The sequence below is a fragment of the Panicum virgatum genome, chromosome 7N (genome assembly GCF_016808335.1).
Source record: "Panicum virgatum strain AP13 chromosome 7N, P.virgatum_v5, whole genome shotgun sequence".
Taxonomy (NCBI): domain Eukaryota; kingdom Viridiplantae; phylum Streptophyta; class Magnoliopsida; order Poales; family Poaceae; genus Panicum; species Panicum virgatum.
The window spans coordinates 10,582,674-10,610,549 of NC_053151.1; the positions used below are offsets into that span (position 1 = coordinate 10,582,674).

At 47.2% G+C, this 27,876-nt stretch overlaps 1 protein-coding gene across 2 annotated transcripts; it reads right to left on the reverse strand.

Annotated features, from left to right (window-relative positions):
* Nucleotides 1–12,743: 12,743 nt before the first annotated feature.
* Nucleotides 12,744–16,032, reverse strand: LOC120683512. 2 transcript variants are annotated; one of them, XM_039965591.1, is made up of 2 exons: nucleotides 15,849–16,032; nucleotides 12,744–15,390 (listed from the first exon to the last, which is right to left on the reverse strand). In XM_039965591.1, exon 2 carries the CDS (start codon nucleotides 15,279–15,281, stop codon nucleotides 12,945–12,947), a length of 2,337 nt encoding a protein of 778 aa, XP_039821525.1. In that variant the 5' UTR covers nucleotides 15,282–15,390; nucleotides 15,849–16,032; the 3' UTR covers nucleotides 12,744–12,944. The 2 variants fall into 2 exon arrangements, with proteins under 2 accessions (XP_039821525.1, XP_039821524.1); XM_039965590.1 differs by having other exon boundaries at nucleotides 12,744–15,303; nucleotides 15,849–16,031.
* Between the last annotated feature and the right edge of the window lie 11,844 nt (nucleotides 16,033–27,876).

Sequence of the window (27,876 nt, forward strand, 5' to 3'; positions counted from 1 at the left end):
TTTCTATAGAGCAAATGGCTCGACACTGGTTTGCTTCACACTTTGCTAACCCCAGTGTTGAGACATTTGCTCACCCTTTGTCTCACTACTGATGTGCAGGTTGGAGGCTGGGAGAACAGGTGGATCATGGACTCCGATTGTTCGCGCCATATGATCAGAAATGACAAATGGTCCTCCAGCCTCACCCCAACGTGCCACAAAGAATACATCATATTTGGGGATAATGGTAAGGGCAAGGTACGTGGTGTTGGCGCTGTTAGAGTTTCTGATCGCTTCACCCTGAGAGAGGTTGCTTTGGTTTCGAATCTTGGCTTTAATTTGCTTTCGGTTTCGCAACTTCTTGAGGATGGGTTTGAAGTTCGCTTCAAGGAGGGTTGTTCTCGTGTTTTGGATTCCAGAGGAGACCTGGTTTGCCGGATCGTTCCTCGTGACCGAGTTTTCTTGGTCGATTTCTCTGAAACTCCTTTTGGTCCTCCTTGTTGCTTGTTGGCTGGTCCTTCTTCTGATCTGTGGAAGTGGCATAGGAGACTTGGATATTTGAGCTTTGACTTGTTGTCGAGACTTAGCTCACTTGGCCTGATCCGAGGATTGCCCAAATTGAAGTTTGAAAAGGACCTTGTTTGCCACCCGTGTCGCCACGGGAAGATGGTTGCCACCTTCCATCCGTCTGTTAATCAAGTGATGACCACTCACCCTGGAGAGTTGCTACATATGGACATAGTCGGTCCTTCTCGGGTGATGTCGGTTGGTGGGAAGTGGTACGTTCTTGTGATCATGGATGACTTTTCTCGCTATTCTTGGGTCTTTTTCATGAGAACAAAGGATGAGGCTTTCGAGTTTGTTCGAGACTTGATCTTGAGTTTGAAAAATGAGTTACCCCAGGCCATGAGAGCGATTCGCAGTGACAATGGCACAGAATTCATAAATGCTCGTTTTGACACCTTTTGCAGTGATCAAGGTTTTGAACACCAGTATTCTTCCCCCTACAATCCACAGCAGAATGGGGTTGTAGAGCGGAAGAATCGGATGTTGGTTGAGATGGCTAGGACGATGCTCGATGAGCATCGGACTCCTAGAAAGTACTGGGCTGAGGCAGTTAACGCTGCTTGTTATGTGTCCAATCGTATTTTCTTGTGTGCTTTCATGCACAAGACTTCTTATGAGTTGCGATTTGGACGCCAGCCCCGTGTTGACCATCTCAGAGTTTTCGGTTGCCGGTGCTTTGTGCTGAAGGAAGGAAATCTTGATAAGTTTGAGTCTCAATCGTCTGATGGTATTTTTATCGGTTATGCTTCTCACTCTAGAGCTTACCGTGTGCTGATTATTGATACTAACATCGTCAGAGAGACTTGTGAAGTCACTTTTGACGAGACTGCACGGTGCAATTCTTCTGTCTTTGAGGTTGCAGGAGATGATGAGCTCGGAACCCCCATCTTTGAAGATGAGGAGGAAGAAGCTGCGGAGGGTGATGCTGAGGCTACCATGCGTGCTGTGGACCCAGTCGCCTCCACTACGAGCTCGGACGATGATGACGGCCCCGATCCGACTACATCCACTTCCCGGGGGCCGATCGAGCAGGTGACTCAGCCTTTCCCAGCTGCACATGAGGATACACCAGCTTTGGTTGAGGAGGAGGCAACTTCGACAAGGGAAGCACCGCGACATATTCAGCGTCATCACCCACCTTAACAGATGCTAGGTGACCTCAATGAGCGAGTCACGCGGTCCAAGGTAACAAGTATCGCTGGCTTTGCTCATTCAGCATTTGTTGCCTCTTTTGAGCCCAAAGATGTTGGACACGCTCTTTCTGACTCCAATTGGGTTAATGCCATGCATGAGGAACTTGAAAATTTTGAAAGGAATCAGGTTTGGGTTTTGGTTGAGCCTCTGCCTGCTTGTAATCCCATTGGAACCAAATGGGTTTTCAAGAACAAGTAAGATAAAGATGGGTTGGTAGTGCGGAACAAGGCTCGGCTTGTAGCCCAAGGTTTTTGCCAAAAGGAGGGTATTGATTATGAGGAAACCTTTGCCCCAGTAGCACGCTTAGAAGCGATTCGAATTTTTCTTGCATTTGCTGCTTCCAAGGGTTTTAAAGTTTTCCAAATGGATGTGAAATCTGCCTTCTTAAATGGTTTTATTGAAGAAGAAGTGTATGTGAAACAACCCCCTGGTTTTGAAAATCCCAAATTTTCAAACCGAGTTTACAAACTTCAAAAAGCTCTTTTTGGTTTGAAACAGGCACCTAGAGCTTGGTACGATAGGCTTAAAAACTTCTTGCTTGCTCAAGGTTTTAAAATGGGATGTGTTGATAAAACTTTGTTCCTCATACGCTCTGGCTCTGACTTTTTGTTGGCTCAGATATACGTGGATGATATCATCTTTGGTGGCTCTTCTCACGCTCTTGTTTCCAAGTTTTCTGAGCAGATGTCCAGGGAGTTCGAGATGAGCATGATGGGTGAGCTGCAGTTCTTCCTCGGGCTGCAGATCAAGCAAACTTCCCAGGGCACGTTCGTCTATCAAGCCAAGTACACGAGGGACTTACTGCGGAAGTTCGACATGAGTGACTTGTCTCCTCAGCCAACTCCGATCAGCACATCAACGGCGCTTGATGAGGACTTGGACGGTGAGGTGGTGGACCAGAGGGAGTACAGGAGCATGATCGGCTCCCTCCTGTACCTGACGGCGACGCGGCTGGACATTCAGTTCGGTGTCGGCCTCTGTGCGTGGTATCAGGCTTCGCCGCGCACCTCCCACAAGCAGGTGGTGAAACGCATCTTCAGGTACCTCAAATTCACCCCTGAGTTTGGTCTTTGGTACTCTGCGGATTCTTCTCTGGTTTTGGTTGGCTTTTCTGATGCCGATTTCGTTGGGTGTCGGTTGGATCGCAAGTCGACATCCGGAACTTGTCAATTTCTCGGTACATCTTTGGTGTCTTGGTCCTCTCACAAGCAAGCTAGCATAGCGCTTTCTTCCACAGAAGCTGAGTATGTTGCCGCTACTAGCTGTTGCTCCCATGTCATTTGGATGAAACAGACCTTGCAGGATTATGGATTGAGTTTTGGTAGGGTTACCATCTTTGTAGACAACATGTCCGCCATTAGCATTGCAAAGAACCCTATCCTACACTCCAAAACCAAACACATAGATATCCGGTTCCACTTCCTTCGAGATAACCATGAGAGAGGGCACATAGACTTGAACTATGTCCATTCAGAGAGGCAAACTGCAGATATCCTCACCAAACCACTTGAGCAGGACACCTTTGCTTGCTTGCGAGGGGAGCTTGGGGTTTGTTACCCCTTTTGATCGCTGACTTCTATTTGGTTAGCTCTTTGTAGGTCTTTGTTTTTGTTTCTCTTCACTTTCTAGCTTCTGATAGATGCATTTGCATTGTACATGTTTGCATTTTGCATTGCTTCACTACACTGGCATTCTTGTATACACTGTTACGATCCTCTAGTGCTTGCTAGTGTAGTTTCTTAGATTTGATCATGTATAGCTTGCTCTTCAGTATATGTCATATCATCTGAGTTAAGCTATTTTGATTTGAAAATCTGAAAACTGATCACCCTGTCTGGCTACTAGCAAGTTATGTTGTATTGATACGCTTTGCTATCTTATTCATGCTAGTGTGGTTTTTAATCTTTGACATGAGCTAAGATTGTTTAATATATGTCTGAAATGGATTGAAAAGATCCATGTGGGATTGCTTATCGCACTGATCGAGCTTTCGGGACGGCTCACATAGCACTACTGAGAACCCGGGCAAGGCTGTGCATGACTGAAGCGAGTGCCTTAAGCTTCTGACTGCCCTTGGCATAGGCTTGGCCTCGCTGGTAAGTAAAGCATGACAAGTTTTCAACCCCTGGCAGAATCACTTGCTTGATATAACATGTTAACTTTTCGTTCAAATGCAAGTTTTGAGATGCAAAATTGGTTCATGATAAAATATATTGGCTGGTTTGGATCACCATGTATTAGTTTGGCTAGCACTACTTTCTTTCTCCTACTTGCTGTTGCTAGATCATGGGCGATGCTTTTATTTTTGCTGAACTGAACTTGCTAGCTCTGGACTTGATTGATATACCTTGTTGAGCTAGATTCAGTTCCTATTTATGAAGCACACATGCCTGTCACTAGATGATCATATCTTTGTATGTCTGAATCTTTCACTTACACCCTCTGCACGACATTCATTGCATAGCATGATTTCAGGGGGAGATTTAGGCATATTTTAGGCTTGATGTGTGCATGTGCCAACAAGGGGGAGAATTTTTGGGAGAAGTGATCGAACAAGGGGGAGACTTGAGACTTGTTTGATTTTTGAAACACTTGTTGCGCACAGGGCTTTGAGAGTGAATCATTTTGGGAGAGTTGCACTTGTGTGAGGGAAAGGCTCTGCATGGGGAGTGTCTGCTTTGTTTTGGCTCCTGATCTTTCCTCGCTTTCCCTCCACTTCTTGCATGACTGCGTCGAGCTTTACCTCTATCTTTTAGGAGTCATGTTTTGGCTTTTGATCGACTGCGTCGAGCCGTTGCCCTTGTCTTAGGGAATCGATCTTTGCTTGAGTAAGTGATTGTTCTTGCCTTTCTGAGCTTTTTGTCACTTGCTTGAGTTCTTCACTTTCTTCTTGCCACTTTTTATTTTTCACTTCTCTGCTACAGGTGGTGTGTTGACAATCCACTCATCAAGGGGGAGATTGAGGAATGAGCAGTACTCACTCCTGGCTGTGATGAGTGAATTGTTAACTGTGCGGTGTGATCGTGTGCTTGGTCTTTGGTTGCAGGTACACGGGCGTCGAGTATCGACGGTGAGCTGCCGTGGAGGTGCTGTGGCCGATGGACCGTGCGGTGGACGGCGGTGAAGGGCAGCCGAGACCGGTGTAAGGATCACCGGGGTGTCCGACCCTAGAGGGGGAGGGGGTGAATAGGATCGCTAATCGCTTTTTAACCTAGGGCTCAAACTACTTGCATAAGATAAACCTAACACGTCCTACACATGCTAGTTATGACTAAGGTTTATCTATGCTACTCTCTACTTACCCCTAAAAGACTTGCAACCTAGCCAATCCTAATCAAACTAACTAGGAAAGTAAAGGTATGCAAGATAGAGTAAATGCGGAAACGTAAAGCGGTAAGTAAAGAGGTAAGTGCAAGAGGGATGCAAACTCCCGAGTAGACACGGTCATGTAACGTGGTTCGGCACAAACGCCTACGTCCACGGGACACCGAGGCTCTTCCGATCACCGTCTTGCACTTCGCCACCAAGGCGATGCCGGCAAGCAAAGGCAAGTGCCCCTAAGACACCGAGTCTCGTGCACCGCCACCGTCTCTCTCGGTCACCCGGCCGTAATCCACTACGGAGCTTCTCCACCAAGGAGGGGGCCTCCTCTTCCCCCGCACAAAGTGTCGTTGCCACTCCACACCAAGACGGAGGGTCACACGATGGATCACAAGTTGCTTGCCGCAGCAAGACTTCTCTCAAGGGAGCTCTCGCAAGAACTAATCCCTATTACAAGCACTAAGCACTCTCACAAGTGTGCTTAAGCCTATATGATGTACAATGAAGCTCTATAGTGGTTGGAGATGTTCTTGGGTGTGTGTGGGATGTCCAGCAACTCCAGCTCTCTACAAATGGCCGGGGTGAGGCGTATATATAGGCCACCAAGTTTTGTAGCCGTTGCTCCAACGGTCAGCTGAAATTCTGCGTATCACCGGTTGAACCGATGCCTCTGGCAGGGGTAGCGTCGGTTCATCCGGTCACTCATACACCGAAGTAGCCGTTGAGCTTCTGACAATTGACGTAGTGATCACCGGTTGAACCGATGCTTTGTACCGATGCATCACCGGTTCATCCGGTGCTTAAGAATCTTCTCCTGGGCGCTGACGTCATTGCACCGATGCCATACTCCGATGCACCGTCGGTTAAACCGGTGCTGAAGGAACTTCTCCTGGGCACTTGACATCGTCTCTGGAACAAAGGACGCCCAATGCACCGATGCCCTTTTCTTGGACCGTCGGTTCAACCGGTGCCTTTTCTGCGGAACCCCCGTAGGGGCAGCCCTTCGGGCCTTGCTATGCCTATCTTCTCTTTCTCTTTGTCATCACTTGAACCTAAAAGCCTGAGAATGGTCATCTTAACAATCATATTAGTCCAAGTGTTGTGTTGTCATTTGATCACCAAAATCACTTGAAATGGCATAAATGGTGCCATGTTCCTTATAACCGGAGCTCGGGCCGGGCAGCAGCAATGGCGTCCACTCCTGGATCGAGGGCGCAATCACCGGTGGATGGCGGGTTTCTTGGTTTGCGCCACAAAACCAGGCTGGCAGACGGCGGTTGAAGACGCCAAGTCGTGGAGGCATGGGCGTCGGTCTCGGGACTGGCGGAGGTGATGGGCGTCGATGGCTTCTAGGGCCTCACTGCGGGCGAGGAGGTGATGGGCGTCGGGCGGCGTCTAGGGCCGTCAGAAGGCCGAGGCGGGAACGGTGTCCAGGGCCACGGCGTGGAGGCGGGAATCTTCCCGCGCGTGGAGTTTTGGCGGTTTTCTCAAAACCGGCCACCTCACCGAGTTTCGCGGACCCCTCAAAACCGCGGATCAGATCTGCATCGACGTGGCGGCATCGCGGAGAAGGCTTCGAGTCGAAGAAAGAAACTCTGACGTCGGATGAGATCTTGTACCCTTTCCGGTTTTGCCCCTACGGGCGTTTTAGTGTTCGAGTCAGGGTGGAGGTCATTTTTGGGAAGGGACCGGTCTGACCGGTCGGCCCCGAGATGGTATAAATACCTCTCACCTGCCCCCTTGGACAGGTGAGCCTCCAAGCCACGAGTCCTTTTCTGTTTTTCCTTGCTCCTCTCTCTGTTCTAGGGTTAGGCCGAGGTCTCCATGGAAAACGTGGTCTAGATTAGAGCTAGGTCCACAAATTTGAGAGGGTGGATGAATGGGTGGAGGTCTAGCTCTTGTATAGGTGAATTCGTCTATAAATCACGATGAATTTGAATGAAATCGAGGACCCTTTTGAGCAGCTCTCTTGTGTTCCTGTTCATCTTTTGTTCATGGATTGATTTCCTCTCTTTTGGTGGTTTTTGAGATTAACGCTTTCTCTTGGTGGGTTTAGGAACTCCGTGATTTGTATCTTGACCATCTAGCCTAGAGCTAAACCCCTGAGAATCACGAGTCCCTCTGATTGAGGTTTTTGGAGTTTTTGGAAAACCCCTCTTTTGCCTCTTTCCTCCTCGAAATTCTAGTGATCCTTTGCGTTTTGGGTTAATTCTTTTTGTGGAGAGGTTCGTCTCTATCCCAGGAACCTCCCTGCAAATTTTGAGACCATTTCGTGATGATTTGAACGAGTAATCTTGAAATCACCTCGAGTTCGCGGGCTAGAGTTCTGTTCTGGGCAGAAGCGGTCTGACCAGTCGCAGAAACCGGTCTGACCGGTCTGGAATTTCAAATCCAGCCCGATCGGTCTGACCGCCCAGAGCAAGCGGTCTGGCCGGTCCCTGACTGCTAGATCTGTAGTTTTTCTCGATCGCTTCCGTGCTTTCTCTCGCTCGTTCCTAGGGGTGATTTGTGTTGGTTTAGCTCTTCTATAGCTACTCCACACCTCATCTAGGATTTGAGGGTTTGTGGTGATTTTCGGGATATAGGCTGACAGATCGATTTCGAAAGAAATTTTGATCGGCTCCCATTCACCCGCCCTCTGGTCACCAGTTTTGGTCCCTCACCGAGGAAGATGAAGAGGAGCTGGAGCAGGAAGCTGAGCAGCACGGCCAGCTAGGAGAGGCACAATGCACGCTATCTGTGCTTGCATTGGTTGCTGCTGGTGCTGCTGTGTGTGTGTCTCCATCGTTAATTAGGCACACTTAGGTGTGTGGGGTGGCAGGAAAGGGAATTATACTAATATACTTGTACATTATTACGTCAATTCGCAGACAAGATGTCGGTGATGCTAACTAGGTTGGATATGGAATAAGTCCTTTTATGCCTCTTGCAAGAGACGTATCGGAGAAGGGGCACGTACTAAAGTGTATCAACAACCTTGCACTTGGATCGGAGAAATTAAAGGGCACTAAAGTGCATCAACAAGCTTGCACTGCAAGCAATTTATCATTCTCCCACAGGTCGCGGACGAAGCCCAAATAGAATATTTGGGGCTCATCAGTCATCAAAATGTCTCAAAAAACTTCCAACATTTGGGTTTAGCTATAGAAGAGTTGAAGACAGCATGAAATCCTAATAAATATCTAAGGGCATGTTTAGTTCCCAAAAATTTTCAAGATTCCCCGTCACATCGAATTTTTGAACACATGCATAGAGTATTAAATATAATTTAAAAAAATAATTAATTACACAGTTTAGCTGTAAATGATGAGATGAATCTTTTGAGCCTAATTAGTTTATGATTGGACACTAATTACCAAATAAAAATAAAAATGCTACAGTATCCAAACCCAAAAAAATTCGTGAACTAAACACGCCCTAAACACATTTTGAAAACTTCCCACAACAAAAGACGAGTTGCAGCCAGCATGAATGCCACTAATAATGTACGTTACTGTACATGTGTTACATCTCATGTTGTGGAAAGTTCTCAGAATATGTTTAGACATCAGAAAGCATGCATGCTTTGAAAGCAGTATTACAAAAATAATCTTTCAAAGGCTCGTTTACTTGCCAAACCATTTGTAACTATTTCAGGGAGCACTGTAGCTTATAATACTCCCCTAGAAATACATTTTTAAGGATGGTTCCATATTAAGTAAACCGTCACTGAAAAAATATATAGTTTTAAGGACAATATGTTTAAGAGAACTCTGAAAATATGATTTTCAAAGATAGTTGCTTATGTCATTCGTCTCTAAAAATAGGTGATTTCTAGGGATGATTGAATTAAGTCAACCGCCCTAAGAAATCAATTTTCAAAGGTGTCCTTAAAAATATGTAGGGTCTCTAAAAATTATAGAGAGATCCACTAAAGACTAAACTTCGAGGATCTCCATTCCACGAGCGAACGTAGGACACTAAGTCAAGATTGACAGACGACAGTCATGAAGTACGTCTCCTATGGAGTTCATTGGGATCCAATCGCCTTCCACCTACACCCCTAGAGGGGAGGAAGCCTCCAGGGTTGGAGGACCGACAATTGGAGAAAGAGCATATCCAAGATAGGGGATCATGATCCCACTAATCTGTCATACGGTGAGAAGATGCAATCAAGGAATCTAGAGGATGACAGAGCAAGGACACTGGCAGCAGACACCGTTTAGCAAACATCTTGTGCGACAATATAGGGAGTGCATGGAGGACCCGCAAGAAAGTAAGTTGTGGTAGGTCTGAGGTGGCCCTCCATGGTGATTCCCTCATGAAGGACGTGACGTCTTTAACATCGCCACAACCGGCTTAAATAACTAGAGCAAGGTTTTCACCAGAAGGAGAGGGACAACACCACAGTTGTATAGGCACACATGGAGGCTGCATTGATGCCTCCAAGGAGGTAAACAACGCCGATGGGCGCGGTCATCTATCGCAAAGCCAGGTCATGCACATCATTTGCCTAAGCTCCCCAAATCCTTGAACTGTAGCCCGCCATCTCAGACCTAAGTAGACGAGCTCGAGGCACAACGACGCGCAATCGACATAGGTACTAAGCCACGAGCCCATGTTGCGGTATCCTAGGGCACACCGACAGCAGCTGCTGCAAGGGCACGGCCCTACCACGCCCCACTACCTGAGCCTTGACAACTCACACAATGCAGTAGGGCATGTTGCCCAGCATAGAGCTGGCGACTAGCATGCAGCTGGGAGGTAGCCTGGTGACCACGGCCACCGAGGTGCGAGCAGGTGAGCGACCTCCGGGGCGCGAAAAGCTCAGCCAGCTTTGGAGCAAGTCATCAGTTCACGAGCGGCCGAGTGAGGCACACCTTGAAATTTTTGAATTTTAGGATGTGATTAAAATTAAAAATAAAACAACAATTTTCTCATAGTTTTAAAATTTTCCCAACATTTCTTATCGTTACAGGGAATTTAGTATAAAGAAAATAATTGTTTGCCTTCTAAATTAAATGAGGTTGCTTGTTCGTTATGCATTCATGCTGAATTGCATTTGTTTAATTGATTGGGTTCAGTTGAACTTAAATTCTCCAAATTTAAATTCAAATGAATGTGTTTGAATCAGATTCAAAAATGGAAAACCAACTCTTTTCCCTCTCTCTCGTTTTCAGCCCGGCCCAATCCCTCTTCTCCTTTTCTTTTTCTTCCCCAAAGCCCAATCCGCGCCGGCCCATTTGTTTCCACAGCCTAGTCCGGCCCCCTCCCTCCTCTCGTTTCCTGTCTCGCTGCCAGGTGGGGACTGCCCGTCGGGGTCGCCCCCGACCTCCCGACCGAGCCGGACTCGAGCTCGAGTCCGACCCAGCCGCGCACGTCGCCGCTCCCGTCCATGGCCCGCACGCCAAGGCACCTCGTCGCCCCTATTTAAGCGATGCCGCTCCCCCTGGAAACCCTATCGAACCGAAGCCGCCACCCTTGCCCTCGCAAAACCCTAGCCGCAGCCGCCGCCATTGTTGGGCTCGCTCGGAGCTCCGCGGAGCCGCCGCCCCGTTGCTCTTCTTCGCCGTTTGAACGCCGATGTAGCTCCGTCGAGTGGTAAAACACCTCCCTGTCCTGTTTTCTCCCTCTCCCTCGCTCTGCTCTGCCTGGAACCGCTCGCCGTCGCCGTCGCTTCGCCATGCGCCGCTGCGAGTTCCACCCCGCCCGTTCTAGCCCGCACCGCAGCCCAAATTGAGTTCATCGTGGCGTACTCGTGCTTCCAGTCCTGGTACCGAGCCAAATCGAGCCCGGGGCATCTAGAACGCCTACGCCGGTGAGCCCCCGGCCAAGCGCCGCCGTCCGCCGGACCTCTGCGCCGCCGGTTGTCGCCCCTTTAGCCCCAGCCCTTGGATCTAGATCCAACGGTCTATATCCGTTTCGACCCAAGTCAATTTCAACCTTACCGGTCAACCAGGGCTCTTTTGCACTTAAGTCCTTCTGTTTTGCTAAAATCAACCCGCGGTCCATGCTAGGTGAAATGAATTTACAAACCAGTCCTATCTTTTATGGTTTAACCCCTGAGCTTTTCCAAAATAGAACCCGCAGTCCTGCTTAGGTGTTTTTATGTGCTAGCCCTTGAAGTCTATGGTTAATTAGGTTTTAGCCCCTGGTTTCTTCAGATCTAGCCCCTGGAAGCACTATTTCTTCACAAATAAGTCCTTAGACCTTGTTTTAGCCATATCTTTCACGTTTCAACTCCGTTTTCAGCGATTCTTGCGCTCACGTGATCCTTGTGACGTGTGCAATAGCTTTATAACCTTTTTATCCTCTGTGGGCACACTTTGTTGTGTCTTACAAATCTTTTTTTGTTAGCTCTTAACCCTTCAGTTAATCGCGACTAAATCCCTGAAGCACCGTTTATCCCATAGAATCACCGTTTTAGCTCTGTTTTCCGTATTTCTTGCGCTCTCGTAACCGTAGAAGCGAGCCCTATCCTTTAGTACGTTCCTTTAAAGCCTTTCTTTTGTTTTGGTGTATTGTTCTTAGCTGTATCTTTTTGTTTTCTTTGTATGTTTGCCCGATGATTGTTCCGAATATAAGGATCATTGTTCGAAGATTGAAGATCAAGAGTTCCAAGTGAGCAAAAGCTGAAGAGCAATAAGAGTAGCTTTTCGTTGGAGAAAGGCAAGTGACCCTAACCATCTTTCTATCTATGCTTATATACAAGAGTACTATGATTTAATTGGAACATGGAGAACCACCCAAGAAAACAGTACAACCACAATACTATATGGCTCTGGTCTTGGATAAGTAATTAGATGAACTATATGTTGTGTTGGGGTTGTTCTGCTTGGTGGTTATGAGTTTGTGTTGTGGAGCGGGTGAAGGAAGCTGTGTCTTCTGAGGGACCGCACGGCAGGGACCAACACATACATATAGGGATTTTTTGTAAAGGCCTCGTAGCGTCCCTATGCAATCACACCTCGGAAGTGTGGTATTGTGCCTAGCTAGCACATTGCGTGGTTGGGTTCAAAGTTCTTCGGAACTTTTACGCGAATTGTGGTGAAAGTGTACAACCTCTGCAGAGTTAAAACTAACCGGTTAGTCGTGCTCACGGTCAAGAGCGTCTTGGACCCTCACATGATTAATAAACTTAAAGATGGATTTAAATCACTTTCTGGTTATTTCCTGTGGCCTTGCTGAGTACCAACCATAAGTGTACTCACCCTTGCTTACTGCTGCTCAGAAGGAGAAGATGTATAAAGATTTATGAAGATGTTGCTGAGTTCTAGGCGTATGCAATCTCCAGTCGATTGCCTGTGAAGTATGAAGCCTTCATTTCCAGGATAAGTTGTATAACTCTGATAGTCTTTTATTTGTTGTATTTCTCTTTTTCATGATACTGTTGCTGATTATTCACTTATAATGTCTCTATATGTATGAAACTTGATCCTGGCATACATATAGCTATGCATTCGGTTTGGTCCTTAAAACCGGGTGTGACAGGCTGCTTGGGTACACGCGGGCCAAGCCACCGACCAGTGCTAAATGGTTCACCGAACAACTTCAGCTTTACTAGTATTGCTGCTTGTAAAGCTGAAGTAAAAAAAAACATCTTCACTAGTAAAACTAAGCTATGCCAAACGAGATCTACGTTATAATTACATTCATAATAAAAAAAGAATATATACATCTAGAAAATTCAAAATGTCTTATAGTTTAGTAACGATGAGTATGTATAAAAATATACTTTTATTGTGGTCTTAGCTGACGACCAGTGACAAACAACCGAATAAGATAATCAGTGTGATAATATAACACTCAGTGACCCTCTATAAAATCAGCAACGGTGGTAAATGGAAGACGAAGAGAAGGGAACACATATAGACGACAAGGAGCGAGCTGAGATTCCTACGCTACTACTGGTCTCTGACGATGAGCTTGGCCTTGGCGTCCCCTTCCTGGATCTGGTACATGTCGCCGAGCCCCATGTGCGCCATGAGGAACCAGACGAGGGTGATGAGCTCGCCGCCGCGGCTGAGCTGCCGGACATGCATGCTTCCCCGGCACTTGCCCGCGGCGTACGTCAGCATCTCGCCCCACACCCCCGTGATGACCTCCCACATGAGCGTCTCGTCCAGCTCCTGGAGCACCTTGGCCAGGATGACCGCGTCGAACAGCGCCGACTTGCTCCGGTCGCCCTTCACCTCCGCAGGCCTCCGCGTGGTGTTGACGTTGAGCAGCATGCTCCGCGCGTCATCGTGGTTGTGGTCAGGGTTCCACGCCGCCATGGAGTTGAAGAACCTCTGCGCCTCGGCGCGCGTGTCCCGGTAGCGGAGCAGGCCGATGCCGGCCGTCGCCGCCAGCATGTCCGGCTGCTTGATGAGCAGGTACAGCATGTACTCCGACAGGGTCTTGCCGATGGCTCGAAACCGTGGGGTTTCTTTCGCCAGCGGACCTTCGCAATCCTTGTGGCGGCACAGGTCGGTGGCGATGTGCCACAGCAGCAGGGACTCGTCGAAGTCCTTGATCGTCACGCTCTCCATGATGAGGTCGAACTTGTTGGCCTTGTTATGATTGGCGTCGTCGCCATCCTTGAGCCCATCCTTGATGCGCTTCTCAAGGCGGTCGATGACACCCTTGCCCCGGCGGCTGCACACCTCCATGATCTCGTGCTTTTTGTCCAGCTTCTGAGCCGCGCCTTTGAGACCCTCGAAGATGAAGTCCAGTAGACGTGATTCCGTGTCGTCGTCGTCCATGTCGTGTACACCCGCCTTATTGCAGCACTTGGGAACAACCCGGCGAAGCCGCTCGCAGAACTTGTTCTTCTCCCTCTTGGTGAGCCAGACGCGGCGTATGAAGACGAAGTCGTCGACGATGTCGTCGAGGCCCAGGAAGTCGGCAACCTTGTTGAGGCCGAGACAGCACCAGGCATGGGCAGGCTTGCCCAGGGAGTGCGTGATGAGGTTGAGCTGCGAGGTCTTCCCCGACCATCGCCGCGTCTCCCACCGCTTGGTGGCCTGCCTCAGCTTCGCCAGCCAGCCCACCAGCCCCAACCGCGACGACCGCTCCTCCAGGTACACCTTGGCGCGGTTGGAGAAGAAGATCATGAGAAGCGCCACCACATCCAGTGACAGCCCACCCAGCAGCAGCGCGTACGTGATGCCGACGTCGACGAGCAGGATCTGGTGCCCGGGCTTGTCGAGGAAGAAGAAGATGACGAGCGCGGAGACGAGGCAGCAGGAGCAGATGCAGCGGAGGACCCACCCGACCTTCTTGTGCGCCAGGGGCGCCTTGGTGTACACCATGTCGTAGATGAAGTTGAGCTCCACCTCGATCACCTCGAACGCCTCTTTGGGCGTCGTGGTCCCCCGCTCCAGGAAGAAGGCCTGGCTCAGTCGCCGCTCCTTGAAGCTGAGGATGACGTTGACAAAGAGCCGGCGGAAGACGAGGAAGAACTCGTACGCCCGGGCCTCCACGGTCTTTTTGCTGTCCAGCACCAGCCGTTTGGTCTCTTGCTTCTCCATCTCCTCGTGCGCCTGCTCGGCCTCACCGTTGGCTATGTCGATCTCGACCACCAGGCCGGCCTTCTTCTTGGAGTCGAACTCCGTCATGAGCTTGGCGTAGTTGGGCCCGGGCTCCGGCGGGTCCAGGATCTTGTTGCGGAAGCCGTCCACGCTGCCGGAGTAGAGCGAGTACGTGCGCTCCCCGTACTTGATGATGCCCACCACGAACACCAGCACGGTGGCGTGGATCAGCGGGTTGCCGTGCAGGGAGCAGAAGAAGATGACGCAGGCGGAGAAGAGCTCGAAGAGGAGGCCGATGAGGTGGCGGAGCCACAGCTCGTTGTCCTCCAGCGAGTAGGCGGTGATGGTATCCGGCCCACCCAGGTGGAGCAGCAGGAACGGCGTCCAGAACGCGAAGATGATGGGGCCGCCGCCGCCGCCGTTGTTGGCGTTGTTGTTGCCGGCGGTGCCGCCGCCGCCGCCGCGCTTGAGGCCGAAGCTGGAGGAAGAGTTGTTGCCGCCGCCGCCGATGTTGCCCATGTTGTTGAGGAGGAGGCCGAGGGCGAGGTCGGCGACCCAGTCGGCGAGGAGGTAGCAGGACCAGACGATGAAACGGGGTACCGGAGACGAGGAGCGCTTGCGCATGGGGCCTACAAAGATGAGGAACATCTGGAGGACCAAGCTCAGCAGCACGGCCGCCCGGATCTCCCAGTCGCTGTCCTGCTGCGGCACCGGAGGGTTGAAACCCATCGCCAACGACCGATCTGCCTACCTGAGGCATGCATGTCGTGCGTGCACATTCAGTCACTCATTGGTTAGCCGTTGCATTGCATTGCATGATGAACACATCACGCATTGCCTGAAATTTGATCACCTCAAAATATTTCTAGCAGCATTTTCTTCAAAAAAATATTTGTAACAGATTTTTTGCTGATAAATTAAATGATGGTTCAGAGAAAAAGCAAATGTCCAGATAATTTATTTCTCCCATTCAGTAATATAATCGATCGAGAAACTATTTCTTTGATCGACCACTCATACATGTTTGTATTGTTAGTGGTTGTCTGGTAAATCGACATACTATTTTCGTCTACATTTCTAAAAGATGAAGATATTATCACCGATTATTCCCTTTTCGTTTTAAAATGACGAAATCTGTTGGTGATGAATTTATTTTAAAAAAAGGCTCTCGTAGAGTGTGTGCGTGTGTGTGTATAAAATAATAAAAGAAACAATATAATATGACCACACTTGTTGGTGACCGAGGAAAGTGAGCAAAACACATGCATGCATGGGAAATGAGCATGCTGTTATTACCTGTTGGTTTCTTCCCCAATGCAATGCAAATTGAGCTAGGTAGCTAGCTCCAGCAACAGGAATGAAATACTATATGATGATACAAGCAAGCTAAGGTGTGTGCGTAGTAATGTCTGTGCCGGCCGGTGGGCAGGGCAGGCCTCTATATGCTGCCGGACCGGACTGTTGGTGTTGCCTAGCTCTATGTGACTGTGCAAGTGATAGATAGGCTGCGTGTCCTACATACTCCAACACCTGGAATAATATGCCTTCCATTTTTGCTTTCTTTTCTTTTACTCTTCATTTGGTGAAAAAGTAGTAAAAGAGGAAAGTGAAAGTAGTACTAGTTAGTAGGACCACTTCACATGATCAGAGACAAAAAAGAATATTACTAGATCGTGTGTGTGTGTGTGTGTGTGTCACAAGGCATGCATGTACAAGGTATAATTATATTTTAAAATAATACTTTCTCCGGAAAAAAAATAATTATATAAAAACACTAGCTTTGACTGTATCAATGCAGACTATGGCAAGCAGAAACCTTATATAAAAACACTAGCTTTGAATTTGGCAAATAATCATTTTTTGTATATAAAAAATGATCCTAAAGCTTTGCCGTTTATATTAGCAGATAGGAGCTTAGAGGTGACGGTGTAGTCACCTATACATGTTGTATTGAACAAGATGGCAATGCATAGTTCACATCAGAATCAGATCTGTTGTTGCATTGGTTAAATAAAGGCGCAGAGTAGTATGGACGCAGCATCAGCAGGCCACAACTTGCAATGAGAGCAAGGCATAGCATATATTTGGAGGATCCAACCAAGACACTTTGCTCTTTTCCTTTTCCGTTTGCTTGCTTATTGGGCTGTCTTTCGGACCCTGCTGCTTTGCATTGCATTTCATCCAACAGCTTCTTCAATACCACAATTCAAACTTACTTTTTAAAAAAATACAATTCAACTATTATAGAGATTCGTTTATTTTCGCAAAGGGAAAATCCTATCGATGATCAATTTGGCCCGATCCACTGAACAGCTACTCTGGCCCAATCGACTGGGCCTGTGAGGGTAGCACGCACCACCAACCACCACAATCGGCCGGCCCAGCCCAACTTGGAGGAGTGCCCCGCCCGCGCCCGGCGCCTCCTAGCCGGTGGCAGTTGGCCCTACACATGAGCGTCTCCTGGCCCCACCAAAATTCGAACGATTTCAAATCTCCCTCTCCCTCTGGTCACGCCATGTGCTTTGTCGGTCACGCCAAGCAACCCCCCCCCCCCCCCCGCGCTCCTCCTCAAACCCTAGATCGATCGATTCATCCACCAACCTATATGTCCGCCATGTCCACTCGAGGGATGCGCCCAGGGATGCTGCGCCACAAGGGGAACAACCCGGCGGACGCGTAGGCCGGCAAGCGCCAGCGCACCGCCACCGGGGCCGGAAGGCAGCCGCTCTCCGCAGCTTCATAGCCGCCGCCACCACCACCTGAGGAGGAGCCCATGGTCCTCGCGGGCAGGGAGGACGTCGAGTCCCTTCTCAACGAGAAGATGAAGGGCAAGAACAAGATGGACTACAAGGTGACTCACACTCCATCCGCCTTCTTATTCTCTCTAACTCTCTCATCCTGCGCTCCCATTCCTGGATGCTGTGCTCGGCTTAGTACCAACGCTAGTTCGATCATCTGGATCTTCGGTTACCCTTCGAGAGGCTACCTACATCCTTGCGCTCGCTCATGTGGGCACGCCACTAACTTCCAGGCATGTTGTTTTGCGGTGATTTCAGGCATGTTGTCTGGCTAGTTCAGCTGCGAATGGTACACGTCTACTCACTGTACATTTGTTTCGCTACTCGTGCATACTTCTCACCTGTTAACCACTTGTGGCTTGCCGTCCTTACATGCCCTTAGCTCGTTGGGTCGTTGCATCTCAAAAAGCTCGTTGGGTCGTTGTACTAGTAACCTGTCATGTCAGCTCCCACCTAGTGCTTAACGTGGTAACACCATTTCTGGATTACCGAAACTATGGACAAATAATTCAGCAACTTCCTTCCGGCCATTTTACTACTTCCTTTCAACATGTGACGTCTGGTAAATTGCAGACCAAACCATGTTTTCGTAGAAAATAAAGGCTTCAACCAGTAAAAACACATAGACTTCCAAACATAAAGAAATTACAAAAGTATATTTGTGCTGTAAAGAATATGGGAACGTGGTTGCCTATCTTGGCTCACCACGGCTTTGTGTTATATAGGGGTAAACCCGCAACAAGATTACATCATGAAGTTACAAGTTTGTTGTGCACCGGTTGAGATATTCTTGAGTTAACTCTAACAAACCTAGTCGGTTACTCAAGATATCACCGTGTACAACAACAACCATATCCATACGGTCACAGCCGTGATATACAAGGAAAGGATTACAAGATCATATCTCTAATACCCTCCCTCAATCTAAACTCTGGTGATACTCAAGATTTAGATTGCGCTTGAAATCTTCAAACTGTCGGGTAGGCAAAGCTTTGGTAAATCCATCAGCTAGCTGATCTTTGGAAGACACAAACCGAATTTGCAACTGTTTGTTTGCAACTTGTTCATGGACGAAATGAAAATCGATCTCTATATGTTTTGCTCTGGCATGGAACACTGGATTAGCAGCAAGATATGTTGCACCAATATTATCACACCACAACACAAGGAATCTGAGTAACCGATACTCCAAGTTCCCCTAGAAGTGACCGAACCCAAATTAGTTCAGCTGTTGCATTTGCCATAGATTTATACTCTGCCTCTGTGCTTGATCGGGAAACCGTTGGTTGTTTTCGAGCGCTCCAGGAGATAAGATTTGATCCAAAGAATATTGCAAACCCTCCTGTAGATCGCCTATCATCAACATCTCCAGCCCAATCAGCATCCGAAAAAGCACTTAGAAGTGTAGAGCCTGTTTTGCCAATTCTTAATCCTGTTCCACTAGTCAACCGTATGTATCTTAGGATCCTTTTAACTGACATCCAGTGAACTGTTGTTGGCTCATGAAGAAATTGGCATACTTTATTAACTGAAAAAGCAAGATCTCGTCGAGTCAAAGTAAGATATTGCAAAGCACCTACAATACTCCTGTACCTTGTACTATCTTCGAGTCCAAGTGCTTCTCCTTCTATCTTTGAGAGCTTTTCAGTAGAAGACAATGGAGTTACTGTAGCTTTGCACTTTGTCATGCCCACTCGGGAAAGAATGTCCTTTGCATATTTCTCCTGAGATAATACAAGGCCTTCTTTATCCCTTTTGACTTCAATACCCAGAAAATAATGTAGATCACCCAAGTCTTTAAGTGCAAAATCTTTCTTAAGATCCTTGAGTAAAGCTGCCACGGCTTCCTGAGATGAGCTAGTAACAATTATATCATCAACATAGATCAACATGAAAATTGTTATGCCATTCTTTTGATATATAAATAATGAAGTATCTGACTTTGAAGATTTAAAGCCTAACTCAATTAATTTCATGCTCAACCTTGAGTACCAAGCTCTAGGCGCCTGTTTAAGCCCATAAATGGCTTTATCCAATTTACATACCAAGAAGGGTGCATCATTGCTTTCAAATCCAGGTGGTTGTTTCATATATACTTCCTCTTCCAGAACACTGTGAAGAAACGCGTTCTGTACATCTAACTGTCGTAGACACCATCCTCTAGCAACGGCTATAGATAGAACCAATCTAACTGTAGCAATTTTAACAACAAGACTAAACGTATCTTCATAATCAATTCCATACCTTTGCTTGAATCCTTTTGCTACCAGTCTAGCCTTATACCTATCAATGGTCCCATCTGCTTTTCTTTTGACTTTGTAAACCCACTTGCAACCAATCAGTTTGGTACCTTTCTTGGCCGAAACAAGATGCCATGTATTGTTTCTGAGTAGAGCATTATATTCTTCCTCCATGGCTTTTCTCCACTTGGGATCATCTAGGGCTTCTTGTAAGTTTTGAGGTTCACCTGTGAAACACAAGTATCCATACCTGATTGTACCATCAGTATACTTCTTGGGTTTGACAATTCCACTCTGAAAGCGTGTTCTGGGACACGGGATCGGAGAAGATTCAACCGGGTCTGCACCAGTGGAAGGTGTTGGAGATGAACCAGTCGTAGCCGCAGGTGATGTTGCCGATCCACATGATGTAGAGGATCCGGGTGACCCAGGCGCTACGGGCGCGGCGCGTCTGCTGTCGGAGGACTGCGCTCCCCCCCCCCCCCCCCCACGCGGCGATGCTCCAGTGGCTGTATGCGACTCGGAGTTGGTTGGCGATGGCGCAGGTGAATCCGCCTAGGATCGGACGCTGTCAGCAGCAGGTGAATCAGCTTCGGGGTGCGCGCCGGATAGGGTATCATGTGCTGCAGCCTGTGCGCCATGATTTGATGCAGCGGTTGCATCATTTTCTTCCAGATTTTCACCCAAGTGTACCTGCAGTTCATCATCACAGCTAGGCACATTTGTGTTAGCAGTAATAGGGTCAGTACGGTCTACACCCCTAGGAAGGAGATGGTCTGGGAGAAGAAAAATTTCTTTGCGAAGGCGAGCACCGGCATTCTCATGAAGTTGAGAGAAGGGAAAAATAGCTTCATCAAAGACAACATCTCTAGAGATATAGACTCTCCCAGAAGACGGTTTGAGACACTTGAAACCTTTATGCCGGCCACTATAACCAAGAAAGACACATCGAGTAGATCGAAAAGCAAGTTTCCTGGTATTATATGGGCGTAAGTTGGGCCAGCAAGCACAGCCAAAGATCCTAAGAGACTTATAGTTAGGATTCTCCTTAAAAAAGCGTTGGAAGGGGGTGTCAAAGTTTATAACTTTACTAGGGAGAATATTGATCAAATAAGTGGCTGTGAGAAAGGCTTCATCCCAGAATTTTAGGGGCATGGAAGCATTTGCAAGAAGGGCAAGGCCTACTTCAACTATATGTCAGATGTTTCCTTTCTGCAGCACCATTCTGTTGATGTGCATGAGGGCAAGAGACTCGATGCGATATCCCTATTTTTTGGAAGAAGGAATTTAGCCTCTCATACTCGCCACCCCAGTAACTTTGCATGGAGATGGTCTTTCTATTAAATTTCCTCTCAACAAAACTTTGAAAGTCATGAAAAACCTGGAAAACATCAGATTTTTTCTTGAGAAGGTAGTTCAATGTAAATTTGCTATAATCATCAATGAAGCTCACATAGTAAGAATAACGCCCAACCGAAGCAGGAGCTGGTCCCCAAACATCAGAAAAAATTAACTCAAGGGGAGAAGTAGATATGCTACTTGACGTGCCATAAGGTAACTGATGACTTTTAGCTCTTTGACATGAATCACAAACTGACTCAACCGAATTATCACTGGAAAAAGAAAGATCATTGTTTTTAAGCACACGCTCGACAATGGGAAAGGAAGGTGTAAAAGAACCGCCCAAATTAAACCGGCTTAAGTGCGCTAAATATCATTTTAAGTATTAATCAAGCCACCGCGCACTTAAAACGGTGTAATCCGGCAGCCTGCTGGGTTAAGGATCGAAAACACTGGAAGTCTCACCCGAAGGCGAGCGCAGATGATTACAACAAAAATTCTCAAATTTAATTTACAATGCGGAGTTTTGCAAACAAATTTACATAAAATATCAGAGTTCAAAATGTAGCGGAAATTAAATAGAAGTTTAGTTTAGAAAAACAACGGTAACTACGATGACGTGAGGACGTCACATCGAGCCCACCGATGTGAATCCTGGTTAGCTCCAATTAGCAGCAGTTACCTGAAAATAGGATAACAACAAACCCTGAGTATACTAATACTCAGCAAGGCTTACCCGACATGGGTATACTTAGCCCACTATCTAGACATGCAAGCTTTTGGCTCTGGAGTTTATTTTTGCTGGAAAGCGACTAATGGTGGATCCTTGCTTTCAATATTTTAGCTCAAGTTTAATGTACAAATATCCACTAGGTTTGCATAAACATCTAGAGCAAACATGTACATCACATTATATTTTCCAAGAGTATCATAAACATATATTCCATCCTCGTCTTTCAATTCTTATTCCACTTCTTTACTACGATGTGACGCAGTGACCAAGGCTCTCATATCCGCGAGTCACAGCGAATCGATCCAATTTAACCTTGCAAGGTGGACCTAACTCACACGACACATGCAAACCACGCCGGGCCACACGTGTCAGCTATTTCCATCATTACCACGACATCTGAACCACGCCTGCTAAAACCCAAGTGAAGGGCCCCTCATAGCGAACTCCCAGAGAACCCGGAGGCGACATCCAATCCAACACCCGCCATCATCCCACGCCCAGCGTAGCAGGACGGAATTCAAAGTATCTTCGTAAAGTGGTACACAGTTTACCGGTTTCGACTACCTCCTACTTCCGGTATGTGGTTAGTACAGTTCAATCCTCGGTCATCAGGGCCAACAACGGTACGGTCCTCAATCGACACAGGCGGAGGTCCACTTTCCAAACATTCCATATCCGTAATCCAATTCCTCTCCGCCCGGTCTCCATTTTTCTTTCCTCACAGATTCATTCTCAAGCCACTTTTCCATAAGTAACAAAAACCTATAGCTCGCGAGTGACAGCAATCACTCGACTTCTACCGGATCCTAGTTAAGCATGGCAATACTAACAACACCTGTATACTACTATAGACTCATAGGTACCTAGGGAGAAACATGCATACTAGGGTTCCACACAACTCCTAAAAATGTAAATGCACAAATACTTAAATAAACATTGAATACTCAAATTAGGGGTTATGCTCCGGGGCTTGCCTGGATTTGACACAAAGTCAGTGTTAGTAGAAACAAAACCTTGGGCCCTTCCGACCTTGGGCCGGACCTTTAGTTGCTCCAGCTTGATAGCATCTCTGGCCCAAGCATGACTCAAGTCGGTATTTCCATCTTCTGGATCGGCCCACCAGTACACCATCTTCTAGCTCGACTTCAACTTTGTCCTTTAGTTCCACGCATCGCGCATCTAGTGTACCTAAATGATATGCAACGATGCAAATGCAATGCAATTAAAGGAAAGACATGACTGGGCAATCATTTATCGAGTAAACACAACAAACAAACTCAAAAAGCAAAAGGGGTTGGTGCTGCAATAAGAGAAGTCAGGTTCAATTTATTTTAGCCTGAAGTGTTTCCTACTAAAAAGCATTACTAGCTTGCTTAGAAAAAGCTAAGCAAGGATATAAATCAAGAAAGAACAATTTATTTAACCAACAAGGCATAAAAGTAAAATAAATAAAAGCAACCCATGAACTAATTCTCAAGAGGTTAACATAACTTATACAGGACAAACTTAAATTGTTGGAATTAACAAGCAATCATGATTTTCCAGCATTTGATGATAACAGGAGGTAATTAAATTAACCCCAACATGACATACAAGTTAACTTAAATCAAATCATTGCAAGCACTCACCAAATAAGGATTAGCCAAACCTGTCTAGCTAACAAGAGTTAATATACTTCACCCAGAAATGACATAACTTGATGGATTGAAACATGCAGAAAGGAATTGCTTACCAATACTTTTGTAAAATGAAGCTATAACTGAAAACTAAACAAATGCAAAAACTTAACTTGAGGACATGATCTAGCAACCAAAATTTACCAGCATGATGAGCTATTCATAAAGCATGCAACAATATTTTGCCAACGTTTATTGACAACAGAAAACATTTAATTTAGCCATAGCAAGACAAACAGAACAAAAATAGATTTACAAACATGCACATAGCTTCTGGTTCTGAAATTTTTACAGTGAACTAAACATGCAAAGAGTAGGCTACTGCATAAATTTCATAATTTTTGAATATCCAGAACTGCAGATATTAAATAAACAAAATAAAACAAGCATTAACCATGATTAAACCAATCCATCACAGAAACATTAAACAACCAGCAGGTTAAATATTTTTCCTAAGTTCTACATGGCAAAACAAAGCTAACCCAACTAGTTCTATATTTTTCTCATTTTTCACTATTTACTAGGCATTTTCAAAGCTTGCAACCACTTAAAATAACATTTAAACTAGAGCAAAAACTAGTTAGAAATTGAAGACCAACCTGTAAGGAAAGTTGTAGATCTTAGGACAAGGAATCCAACAAATTTTAGTTTGTATTTTTCTGATTTTTCTATGATTTACTATGATTTTCCAAGTTCATAGCAAGATTTTAAGAAAAACCTAACTTAACCTTACAAACCAGTCCCTGGTTTCTTGCATAAATGCCCCTAGAATCTTTTATTTCCTTTCAACCATACCCTTGGCCGGCCTGTGAAATAGGGGAGGGCGACATGGGGGCGGCGCCAGCCGCTTCCGGCGACGGCGGTCGCCGGCGGCAAGGGGACCGGGGTGGATGGGCTAGAGGACGTCGAGAGCTACCTTGGGGAGGCTTCGGCGCGAGCTGAGGTGACCAGAAGGGGGCACGCCGGCGAGGACAGAGGGGGCGGCGGTGGTCCACGGCGGTGGCAGCACTCTGGTGTGGCGGGGCGGTGGTGGCCGGGCCGACGAGCATCAGTGGGCGACGGGAAAGCTCACTAGCTGGTCAGTGGGGGCAAAAGAGGGTCGGACAGGGGAGCTCCACGGCGAGGTAGGGGCGGCGGCGGTGTGCCGTGTTGGTGGCTTTGATTCCCGGCGAGGGAGGGCTCGCCGGCAGTGGGGGATGGGTCTTGGAGCAAGAGGACATCGAGCTCTACCTATTGGTGGATCGAATCGGGGTTGGGGATGGCCGGAAGGGGCAGCTCCGCGCGAGCTCGGCGGGGTGGTGGCCATGGCCTGCGACAGCGGCGTTCTTGCCAGTGGCGAGGCCGCTCAACGGTGCAGCGAAGCGGCGCGGAGGTCAGCCGGGCCAAGGGAGTCCGCGGCACGCAGTGGCTCGCAGAGGTGCGGCGCATGGGCTTGGGGTGATCTGCAACGGCGACAGCGGCAGAGCAGGGGAGCGGCGGCTTGGTGCTCGGCTCGTTGCTGTAGCGGCCATGGTGTGGCGCAGGGCCGATTCAGCCGGGGAGAGGCTCGGTCGGGCTCGTGGAGAGGTTGCGGAGCTTCGGGGTGAGGCGAATCGGCTCTAAGGAGTCGAAATAGGGCGGAAAGCGAAGGGCGGTCGGCGCGACGTCGACGGCGCTCCGCTCGGCTCTGCTCGTCTCGAGCTCGAGGAAGGAGAAGAGAAAAGGCGAAAGGGCAACGGGGCCTCGGGAAGAGGATAAGGACGCATCCGCGCGGAGAGCGAGGATCGTCAGCGGCAAGGTGGCTCGACGAGCGATGCGTGGACACGTATGTCGAGAACGGCGATGGCGTTCGGCGGCGTGTCGCGCAGAGGGGCGTCGGGGCGCGTGGCAGCCACGCGAAGTGCCAGAAGAGAGCGGTTTCGGGCGAAACCGGGGGCGTGCGAGGTGAAGTTGGCCGGGGGCGCGGCGAGGATGCGGCGCGTGGCCGACGCCGGCGGTGAACGCCGTCACGGCAAGAAACAGGGAGGAAAGAGATGAAGTGAGGGCTGTCTTGTAAATAAAGCAAAGTTCAAAATAAAATTCGTAAATTCAGTTTTTCTCCTTTTTCTTGGTCTCGAATGAAAAACTTTTGAATACGAAAGTTGTTCCAAATTTTGAGATCTTCAACTTTTGTTTGAGGGTCTTTTTCATTTGAACAATGGTTTGAAAGATAAAATTTGAAACTTGAGTGCATTGGAAAATTTCCTATTCAAAGCAGAATTAAAGGTTTTCTTTAAATTTCGCGCTGAAACTTGAAATTTGGCCAAAATGAAAGTTGGAGAGGAAGAAAAGTTCCACAACATTGATGTTGGGCAAAAGTTGATTCGAGTTTTGGATTTGGGAGAAAACAGGGGTCAAGGCTAAGTCAATAACTGAAATTTAACTAAGCCTACACGATTAACACTAATAACCATGCTTAAGTGATGATTAGCGACTAAGCACGGAATTAGCACCTAAATTAACACTGGGGTGTTACAGCCTCACCCCCTTAAAAGAATCTCGTCCCGAGATTCAAAACGAAAGACTCTCAAAGGAAAAGGAGCAGACTAACCACCAATGACTACAGGGCATAAGATACTTGCTGTAGCTTCACACACAACTTATGTCCTTTGAAGAGATTACCAAATTAACGATCAACATGAGATTCGATCTAGTCGGGCAGCAACATGAGATCAAGGCCGATAAACATTTAAAGATCTGGGGCAACTAGAGATGAATGAGCATGACACAGAACCAAAACCGATGTACCATTCAGAGACCTAGCTGATGAGTAATGACACGATCTGCAAGGGAAAGATTATGAGGCCTAGGAAGAAAAGATATGAACATTGCATCAGATCATCTTTAGGATAAGCAACGGAGAGGTTCAACAATGATTGTTAGGTAGAATTTGACCAGCAGGCACATGAGCCTACTACAGATATAGACGAGTATTTGAGAAAACTTAACTGGGTTGGCGGGTCAACAAAAGGTCTACACGATGCATAGATACTGGATTTTTTTTGCAGCACAATAACCGTAACTAGCAGTGCATAAAGGATTTTCTAGCTCGAAACCTTGATCAGGGTCATTTATGGAACTCAAAAGATTACGAACGCATTCCAGATCTAGGATTTTGCCACTAAGGCGAAAGGAACTTCCTCCTTGCATGCAGCCAGGGACGGCTCTTGCTGACAACGATGCTTTTAAGAAAACACTGAATTCGATTCGTACACGGCCCTTCAACTAGATAGGATAACTAAGTCACACATCCTAAAGAAAAGTTAGACCGAACAAGAAATGATGATGAGACAAAGTGGTCAGTTCTCACAATGCTGAGATCACCACATGAAGAAAACAGATGTCGGTGAGATTTAGCACAAGGCTTGGGAGAACAAGTGAGGATAGTACGGAAGATGGGTTTAAATGGAAATTTCGGAACATCCTTGCCCAGAATTATATTATTTGAATGAGTTGCACGATGCTAGCTGTAAAACATGCTTCTTTATACCAATGCAATCAAGGGATAATGGCAAAAATATTCCAACTTAGAGTGCAAATGCTCGATAGCCATGATAATGATGCACCCTAGAGATGGATGATTGCAATGATGGTGCAACACGAGGATGGAGTGTTCCATGTGCAAATGAAATGGTGCATATGACACGATGCACTTGCCATGATGCTGGCCCAATGATGCATACATCATGATGCAAAAAATGATGATGCTCTTGATGTATGCATGTATGAGATGCATAAAATATGATGCATACACACATGAGTTTGCGATGCACACAATGCAACACGCGTCTTATGACTGTTCCCTCGTGACTAAACTCGCGTTAACCCTATACCCTTGAGTAAGTATTAGAAGTTAGGACACTAGTAAGGGTTGCACAAGAAGGGATTGAGGTGAGGTATGTCACATATACCGAGACACCAGCGCGCTCCTAGTGGCTCAATCATGTGGCTGCAGCACACATGAGGCTCTAGGTTCCGTCGCGGCATCAGGGTCATGTGATTAAACACCACCACAAGAGAAATCAAGAGTAGCAACCCAACAGGCCAGAAGAGGCAAGATAGGTTAGAGGAAACCCAAGACAACCCACGATGTTACACTCGAACGCATTCCCGTTAGTCAATCTATGGATTCTCGACGATGATGCAACACCATGCACTGACCAATGACGTGATGCATGATTGTTGCAATGACTATATTCAAAAAGTTATTTTGTCATGAACCTTTTTAATTTATCCAAAACTACTGAGCAAGAATGGAATGTACAAGGTTCCGGTGTTAGAATCAAAATAGCCAACAATATAGATTACGAAATCAATGATAGTCCGGTCATTGAACGATGGATCGAAGGATTTTGTTGACAAAGATTGAGGCTTAGACATTGAAGGAAAAGCTTGCTTTTGCTAGAACAAGTGCAATGCGTAGATCAAGGGTTTGATTGGAATGACAGGCTAAGAGAAACATAAGATTCACATAAGACCCAAGCCACCAACTTGCAAAAGATCTTCTTAAGCCAAGAT